The sequence below is a fragment of the Trichechus manatus genome, unplaced genomic scaffold (assembly GCF_000243295.1).
Source record: "Trichechus manatus latirostris isolate Lorelei unplaced genomic scaffold, TriManLat1.0 scaffold00045, whole genome shotgun sequence".
NCBI lineage: Eukaryota > Metazoa > Chordata > Mammalia > Sirenia > Trichechidae > Trichechus > Trichechus manatus.
Window position 1 is genome coordinate 17,700,178 of NW_004443981.1, and position 8,180 is coordinate 17,708,357.

General features: G+C 64.3%; 1 protein-coding gene across 1 annotated transcript in view; it reads right to left on the reverse strand.

Moving 5' to 3' along the window:
• Positions 1 to 1,187: 1,187 nt before the first annotated feature.
• AKT1 (AKT serine/threonine kinase 1) overlaps positions 1,188 to 8,180 on the reverse strand; it is a 21,914-nt gene continuing 14,921 nt past the window's right edge. Inside the window, exons 4-13 of the mRNA XM_004376758.2 lie at positions 7,860 to 8,007; positions 7,276 to 7,407; positions 7,011 to 7,076; positions 6,126 to 6,194; positions 5,639 to 5,764; positions 5,427 to 5,555; positions 4,836 to 5,050; positions 4,380 to 4,467; positions 2,073 to 2,175; positions 1,188 to 1,736 (exon numbers count right to left, since the gene is read on the reverse strand). Coding sequence (XP_004376815.1) covers positions 1,657 to 1,736; positions 2,073 to 2,175; positions 4,380 to 4,467; positions 4,836 to 5,050; positions 5,427 to 5,555; positions 5,639 to 5,764; positions 6,126 to 6,194; positions 7,011 to 7,076; positions 7,276 to 7,407; positions 7,860 to 8,007 — 1,156 coding nt within the window. The 3' untranslated portion in view covers positions 1,188 to 1,656. The remainder of the gene's footprint in view (positions 1,737 to 2,072; positions 2,176 to 4,379; positions 4,468 to 4,835; positions 5,051 to 5,426; positions 5,556 to 5,638; positions 5,765 to 6,125; positions 6,195 to 7,010; positions 7,077 to 7,275; positions 7,408 to 7,859; positions 8,008 to 8,180) is intronic.

Below are 8,180 nucleotides of genomic sequence, written 5' to 3' on the forward strand. Positions count from 1 at the left end.
GACACGGCCTCTCCACAGGTGTCCGAGGCCAGGTCAGGCTTCAGGCCAGCCCCCCAAAGGCCAGCCCGTGTCCCTGTGCCCTGCACACCCCTCCCCAGGGGTTGCCGTTGCCATGGGGCTGCTGACGCACGAAGGAGCTGGTGGCCTTGGGCATCAGGCTTCTGGCGGGCTTAGCTTCCTCTGAGGCAGGTGAATGTCCTGGCTTGAAGCTGTGGCCCTGTGGCTGCATGTCGGACGGCTGGGCAGGTGGAACAGGACAGCGTGGGCAGGCCGTGCAGAAGGCACCCCATGGGGCAGAGCTGGCTAAGCCGTGCTGACCACAGGGCTCCCCACGTGTGCTGGCCACAGCACCCCGAGTTCCTAGTGGGGCCTTGGCCACCAGGGCTGGGAGGCTACAATGCCATTCTCCTTCCAGGCCACCTCCCCAAACCCTCAGGACGCTGGGGGGCCTAGTTCCCGTCAGGGGGCTCCTCTGCCCAGTGCCCCCAAAACTGGCCATGGAGGGGGCAACACCCACACTCCTCCGTCCCTGCTGAGGTGGGTAGGGACGAGTGGGGGAGGGACTGCGCTGACCCAGGCCCCTCCAAGACCAAGCACCCAGGAAGGGCCTGCAGGGGCAGCACAGGGTGCCTTTCCCTCCTTCAGGTAGCCGTGCGGGGCCATGAGATGCAGGGCTGGCCCTGGGCATAGGCCCACCAGACCCCCCCATGCTGCCCGCTACAAAGCGCCAACCTCGGGCCCGACGGTGCTGACGGGAGCCCCCCCGCAGCTCCCCCAGGGCGTACGCGCCTTCACTCGCACGTGGCACAACCAGACCAGCCCAAACCTGAAAAGCAGTTTTTATTGAAGAATTTGGAGGGAGAGCTTCATATTATAATAAAAATACTAAAGTTGAATGTTGTAAAAAAAACGCCATGGGAGCGGCGGCGGCCGGCTGGGGTGCGAGAGGGTCAGGGGCCTCCCCTTCAGAAGGGGGTCAGGCCAGGGGTTGGGGTGGGTGCTGTGCCCAGCGAGTCCTGGGGGCATACAGCAGAAACAGAAGCCTCTATGAAGGACAAGTGCTACGTGGGGGACTGGGGGTGGAGGGGGACGGACAACCAGACGTAACACAGGAGGGTGGGGGCCGGGGGACTTTCCTGTCACTAAGATTAAAAACCACCCCCAAATGCATTTAACAGCATAGTAACAGGGATGAATTTAAACCTTGTTCCTCTGTTGTGGGGGTGGGGAGCCCCACCTCCTCAAGGTCACCATCCCCAGGGGGCACGGCCTAAGTGCAGGGGCCAGGAGAGGGCTCCAGGGGGCCGCAGCGACGAGCCTCTGGTGCCCACTGAGCCGAGGCGATGGACGCTGGGACAGGACAGCCAGGGGCTGGCGGAGGTTGCAGGCAGGCCCACCCGCCCACAGCCCACCGCCCGTGGCTGCAGACATCCTGAATATTTTCCTAGGTTCATCTAACTGTTCTGAGTGCCAAGGCTGCGTCTGGAGGACAACCTGGATGAAATAAATTAAGAAAACCCGCAGGATCACGTCTTCCCGACCAGCTCGAAGGAAGATGCGCTGAGAAATAAAATTAAATACGCCGCTCAGCGAGGCCCCGATGAGCCTGCCGTCCAGGCCCTCCACCGCTGCCCAGGACGCCTGCCAGAGCCTCGCTCAGGCTGTGCCGCTGGCTGAGTAGGAGAATTGAGGGAAGTGGGGCCTGCGCTCGCTGTCCGCACACTCCATGTTGTCATCTGCGGGCAAGAACTGCGTCAGACCCACACGGCCCTCCCAAGCCCCCTGCACCCCTGCCTGGGGCCTGCGGGAGCACCACCCCCAGACTTGACCCCTGGACACAGTGACCCCCTGGAACACTCTGGGGAGGGTAGCCGGGGGCAGCCCTCTGCCTGATCACACCACCCTTCGGGAGGAATCTTTTTTTTTTAATGTGGATTTGCAAACATCTGAAGCCAGTATAACGGGAGCAATCTAGCCCCCATGCCGGGCAGCCATGCACTCACGTGCAGAGACGACCTGGCTTGGAAGGGGCGTCGGCAGAGAGGCCCACTCTGTGCCCAGCCCCACCTCACCTTGGTCGGGCGGCGTGATGGTGATCATCTGGGCTGTGAACTCCTCATCGAAATACCGGGTGTCTGTCTCCGACGTGACCTGGGGCTTGAAGGGTGGGCTGAGCTGCAGGGGGCGGGAGGAAGGAGGGCATGGCTGAGGCCGTGCTCCAACAGGCAGTGCCCCCCGCCCCCCAGATAGCTAAACCCTCAGTTGGAGGAGGATGGGGTGTCAGAGGCCGTGTGCCACCACTGGGCAGCGCTGACGTCCAGGCAGCACTGATGTCTGAGGAAGGGGAAGCCGTTAACCATCCCAGGGCAGAGCTCTGGAAGGAGGCTCAGGAGGCAAGGGGGATGTGTGGGTGGTGGTCTGCCCAGTGCCTGGGAGGCACAGCCCCACCTGTTGGCAGTCACTGATAGGAACCTGTGTGGATGCTGCTAGCTCCCATCAGCCAAGGGCAAGGCAGAGTAGAGTTGGGTCACAGCAGCCCCTACAGGTAGCAGGAGATAGTGCATCCCAGCTCTGTAAGACCCTGCTCACCCCAGAAGGGGCCACCCAGTCCACAGACCCCTGACTCGCCTATGAACCAGGAGGGAGATCTGTGCTATAGGGGGGCTAGGAGCCCCCCAGTACCCCCCAATTCCCACCCTTCCTACCAGAGCCTCAGCCCAGCCACAGGGGATGATTCGGGAGGGAGGGGTAGAGTTGTGTCCCCACATCCTTCTACCCACACAGGCCAGTGAGTGGACCCAGGGGAGACTACACCTCTCCCAGGGTGGGGAGCCCAGGCATATGCCAGCCCAGGGGGGGCAGGATGGGGGCAGGGGTGCCACAGCCCATGGAAAGGACCTAGAAGCAGCCAGTCTCCTGGCATGGCCCTAGCCACAGTGGTGCCAACGGTGTCTTCAGCCTGACCAGCTCCCCATGCCCCACACCAGCCATGAGCCAGGACACCAGGGAATTGGTCTGTTCAAGCTCAGCCCGGAGGTACCCTGAAACCTACAAAGGGGGCTCCGAGGAACCCTTCCCTGCTTAACTGCTGACCCAGGAGATGGAGGTTCAGGAACCAGGCCCCCTCCTCTCCAAGTCCTCCACCCTCTAGCTGCAAGCCCCAGTCTGTGCCCCAGCCACTGTCCCACCAGAACTGGGCCTTTGCCTCCAGGGCTCCCGTCTGAGGGTGGAGGAGGGGACTCAGCCTGAGTCCGGGTTCCAGTTCTGCCCCGTTCATGGCACACCCTGGCCGGGTCAGGCTGCAGAGAGTACTCGCCATGGCCTTGGACATGAGGATCACTGTGAAGTGCTGTGTACATGCGAGGAGCCCCCAAAGACAGCCCCCCAGGCCCTGCAGGCAGCACCCCCAAAGCATGCACCTCCGGGGGCCTGGGAGCAGCAGCTCCCCACAAACCGGTAGGGTCTTTTGCCAGGCCTCTGGGCAGACTGAACCTGTACCACGGCAGGGCAGGCAGGCCTGCCGGGACCGGAGAAAAGGTCCAGCCAGCCTCGGGGCTGCCCGGCACAGCCGGCGGTGTGTGGCCAAGACGGGGAGGGCAGTTGGCACTGGGGTAGATGTGTGCCCAGTGCAAGAAGCTCAGCTTACTAGTCACAGCCCTCCTGAGCCCAGGAGGGAGTCCCCGTCAGCCTGGACCAGGGTCCCTGAAGCGAAGGGCAGTGTGACGGTCCCACAGATAGAAAGCAGCTACCCCCCTACCGGGAGGTGCCCACATGTACTAGAAAAGCAGGTGGCTGCCCCCATCCCATGCATACCCAGAGAGCTCTCCTTGCAGCAGGAGGGATTGAGGTCAGACAACTGGAGGAACTGGTGGAAAGCAAGACCTAGCACCCCTACTCCACCTCCAGCCTCCACCCGCAGTGTCTGTGCAGAGGAAACGTGGCACTGGCATCCGAAGGGGTGTGAGGCAGGGGGACATCTGTCCCTGTACCACACCCCCAGGAGGGAAAGACAAAAAAAAGACAGATGGCTTTTCAGCAGGAATCCAGCCAGGCCTCCAGCTCAGACCATGCTGGGCGACGGAGGGTGAGGCAGCTGAGGACCCTCTGTACTCGGGGCTGCTGCTGGCACCTGGGGTGGAGGTCTACGTGTGTGCAAGCGTGTGCACTAGTGTGTGGCGTGAGGAAGTGTGTGCATGTGCTGGGACACAGCTGTGTATTTCTGTGTGCTGGTGTGTGTGTGTGTGTGTGTGTGTGTGCGCAAGTGAATGCAAACATCTGTATGGCTGTGTGTGTGTGTGTGAGTTGTGTGTGAGTGAGTGACCGTGGTGGCTGTGGGTGCGAAGGCAGTGTTTGTGTGGTGACGGCCACGTAGCACGCACCTTCTTCTCGTACACATCCTGCCACACGATGCTGGCGAAGAAGCGGTGCTGCATGATCTCCTTGGCGTCCTCGGCACCCCCGCCGAGCCTGGGGGGAAACAAGGCCATGGGGACAGCGCCCTGCCAGATGCCTCTCTGCCCCATGCTCTGCCCCACACCCCCTCCCTGCTGCGGGATCCTGGGTCCCGGGGGCAGCGGGGGCAGCAGTGCAGCCGCTCTGAGCCACTGGGTGGGCAGGAGCTGCAGATGGAGTCTGGGCTTCCAGGGGGCGTGAGGGAGCTGCAGGGTCGGGAAAGGGCCTAGCCAGTGCCCGCTCGCCCGGCCACCAGCGTGTGTGTTTGGGGACAGGCCCGGGCTAGGACATCATGGGCTGACCACCAGCACAGCCTGGCAGACAGCCCAGACACAGTCCAGTGGGGCTCCCCTGGGGGCAGGGCAGGGCGAGACAGCACTCACCTCTGCTTGGGGTCCTTCTTGAGCAGCCCGGAGAGCAGCGACTTGGCCTCAGGGCTAAGCGTGCGCGGGAAACGGATCTCCTCCATGAGGATGAGTTCGAAGAGCTTCTCGTGGTCCTGGTTGTAGAAGGGCAGGCGGCCGCACATCATCTCGTACATGACCACGCCCAGGCCCCACCAGTCCACGGCCCGCCCATAGTCGTTGTCCTCCAGCACCTGCGCAAAGACGGGTGTCACACGGCGCCACCCTCCCCACATGAGGGGAGCATCACGGCACCAGGGGCACCCCCCAGGGGGCCGCCAGCAAAGCACCTCAGGGGCAGGTACTCGGGCGTCTCCCCCTTCCCATGGAGCCACCCTGATGCACCTCGGGGGCCAGGTACTCGGGCGTCTCCCCCTTCCCACGGGGCCGCTCCAACGCACCTCAGGGGCCAGGTACTCGGGCGTCTCCCCCTTCCCACGGGGCCGCTCCAACGCACCTCAGGGGCCAGGTACTCGGGCGTCTCCCCCTTCCCACGGGGCCGCTCCAACGCACCTCAGGGGCCAGGTACTCAGACGTCTCCCCCCGCCCCACAGGGCCACCCTGACACACCTCAGGGGCCAGGTACTCCGGCGTGCCACAGAAGGTCTTCATGGTGGCGCCGTCCTTGATGCCCTCCTTGCACAGCCCGAAGTCCGTGATCTTGATGTGCCCGTCCTTGTCCAGCATGAGGTTCTCCAGCTGCGCAGAAGCAGCTGTGGTTGAGAGCGGGAACCGAGTCTCTGCATCCCGGGGCCCAGGCACCGCCCTGCCCGCCTGCCCACCTTGAGGTCTCTGTAGACCACGTTCTTCTCCGAGTGCAGGTAGTCCAGGGCCGACACAATCTCGGCCCCGTAGAAGCGGGCCCGCTCCTCGGAGAACACGCGCTCCCGGGACAGGTGGAAGAAGAGCTGCGGGGAGGGGGTGCTGAGGTGCAGCTCATCGGCTGCAGGGCTAGGTAGGGTCGGGGCTCGGGCCGCAGGGCAGGTAGGGTCCGTGCTGGGGCCACAGGGCTGGGGCTTCTTGCTCACGGTCAGGGGGCAGAGGGACAGGCAGGACAGGACCAACCGGGGGCATGTGGACATGGTCAGCAGGCTCCCAAGGCTGCAAGTCTGTCTGGCAGGCTACCGGGCTGGGCAGGGCTGTGAGGCTCCAGGGAGAGGAACCCCCCAGCATCACTAGCAACAACTGTGGGTGCCGCACACGCCCGGGGGGAAGGGGAGTCTGAACTCAGGGCGGGACAAGCCCCTTCAGCGGTCACAGCAGCCCTACCTCGCCCCCGTTGGCGTATTCCATGACAAAGCAGAGGCGGTCGTGGGTCTGGAAGGAGTACTTCAGGGCCTGGAAGGAAAGCAGGGCTGGGACCAAGGCCTGGGCAGACTTGGGGGGCACCAGGCCCCACGCAGCGCACTGAGCCCACCAGTCTCTGCTCAGGGATGCACAACAGAGACCCCGGGAGATGAGGGGCCAGCCGGGGGCAGGGTTCAGGCCCGGGGACTTAGGGGCCTCAGAAGCAGGGCAGGGGGCCTCGAGAACAGGGCGGGGGGCCTAAGGAGCAGGGTGGGCTCTGAGACCCTGGCTGGCAGCCTGGCTTGGGCAGGACCGAGCAGGGGCTGCCTGAGCGGTCCACTGTCAGGAGCCGGGCTCCAGAGGGGCAAGAGTCACCAGTGAAACACCAGACAGCTCCAGGGTGACAGCAGGAGTCTGGGACCAGCCCGCGTCAGCCCAGCCCCTCAGCTCCCCAAGCTTTCAGAAGCGAAGCTGGCTGAGCCCGGCAGACAGAAGGACCGAACTGGTGGCCATTTTCCTTTTGTTCCCAAAAGCTAAGGGTTCTCCATGAACACGTACCAGATGGAGTCCCTCCCAGGGATGGGACCCAGACGTGAGCCTCAAGGGAGGACACAGCCCCAGAGGCTGGCCTGCAGGGGCTGGGGGTGGGGCCGCCCAGGCCTCAGGCAGGGGAGGGAAGACCCAGGCCCACCCGCCTTACTCCAGAACACTGGGGGCAGCAGCCCCCTACCCAACCCTGCCCACTATGGTCCCCCAGGCCAGAGCTGTGCCGTACAAGGAGCCCTCGGGGCCGCCCTTTAGGGATCCCCAGCCCGGCCCCTCGCTCCCTGCCCAGAAGAGGGCCCAGGAACTGGGCGGGGCACTCACTGTCAGAAAAGGGTGCCTGGAGTTCTGGAGGACACGGTTCTCAGTGAGTGTGTGTGCCACCTCGTCCTGCAAGACAGGCCAGGTGGTAAGTGCGGGCCCCACAGCCCCTCCTCCATCCCACAGACCCACGGCTCCACCCTACACCCCCCTTGCCCCACGTCCCCCCACCCAATTCCCCTTACCCCACAGACCTCCTGCCGACCCCAGCCCCTCCACTGCTCCACGGACCCCCACAGCCCCTCCCCCTGCCCCGCAGCGCCCCCACCTTGGCCACGATGACCTCCTTCTTCAGGATCTTCATGGCGTAGTAACGGCCTGTGGCCTTCTCCTTCACCAGGATCACCTTCCCAAAGGTGCCTTTCCCCAGGAGCTTCAGGTACTCGAACTCGTTCATGGTCTGCAGGGCAGCAGGCAGGCACCCAGGCTCAGGCCCCCACCTGCCTGCCCTAGGCGTAGGCACAACAGCCAACAGGCCCCACTTGGAGCCACAGCCTCTGGCTGACAGCTGAGTATGGGTGCCATGGGGTGTCCCCAGGGCCCCACACAGGCTCTGGCGGGGGTGGGGTGGGGGGGTGGCGAGATCAGGCCTCCAGGGCTCATAGAAGAACTCGGGCCCTTGGGCTTTGGGACAATGGGAAGACAGACACACCCCCTGCCTTCCAGAACCCAGGCATCCCCACTTCACTTCTGAAATGGGCTCTGGCTTATGGTTGGCCAGACTGTGCATCCACGCGAGGGGGCTTCAGGGGAGCCAGGGCCCCACACAGGAGCCCTGAGGGTATCCTGAGGCCACCCACAGGGACCCCTGACCCCTAGTCCAGCCTAGGTAGAGGCCAAGGTGGGGCTCACCACACGGTGCTTGGGCTTGGCCAGGGACACCTCCATCTCCTCAGCCCCCGAGTTGTCGCTGGGTGAGCCTGACCGGAAATCCATTATCTCCTCCTCCTGCCTCTTGAGCCCGTCCGCCACCGTCTGAATGGCCGTGGTCCACTCCTCCCTGGCGGCGCCTCCAGGTGAGCCCCCGAGGATGGCACCTCCAGCCAAGGGAGCTCCCCTGGACCCTCATCCACCCTCCTGCTTGGCTGGCTGGCCCTGTAGCATGGGGCAGCCACAGCGCCCTCCTCACAGCCTCCTCCTCCTCCTCACAGCTTCCCCCCCACAGCCTCCCCC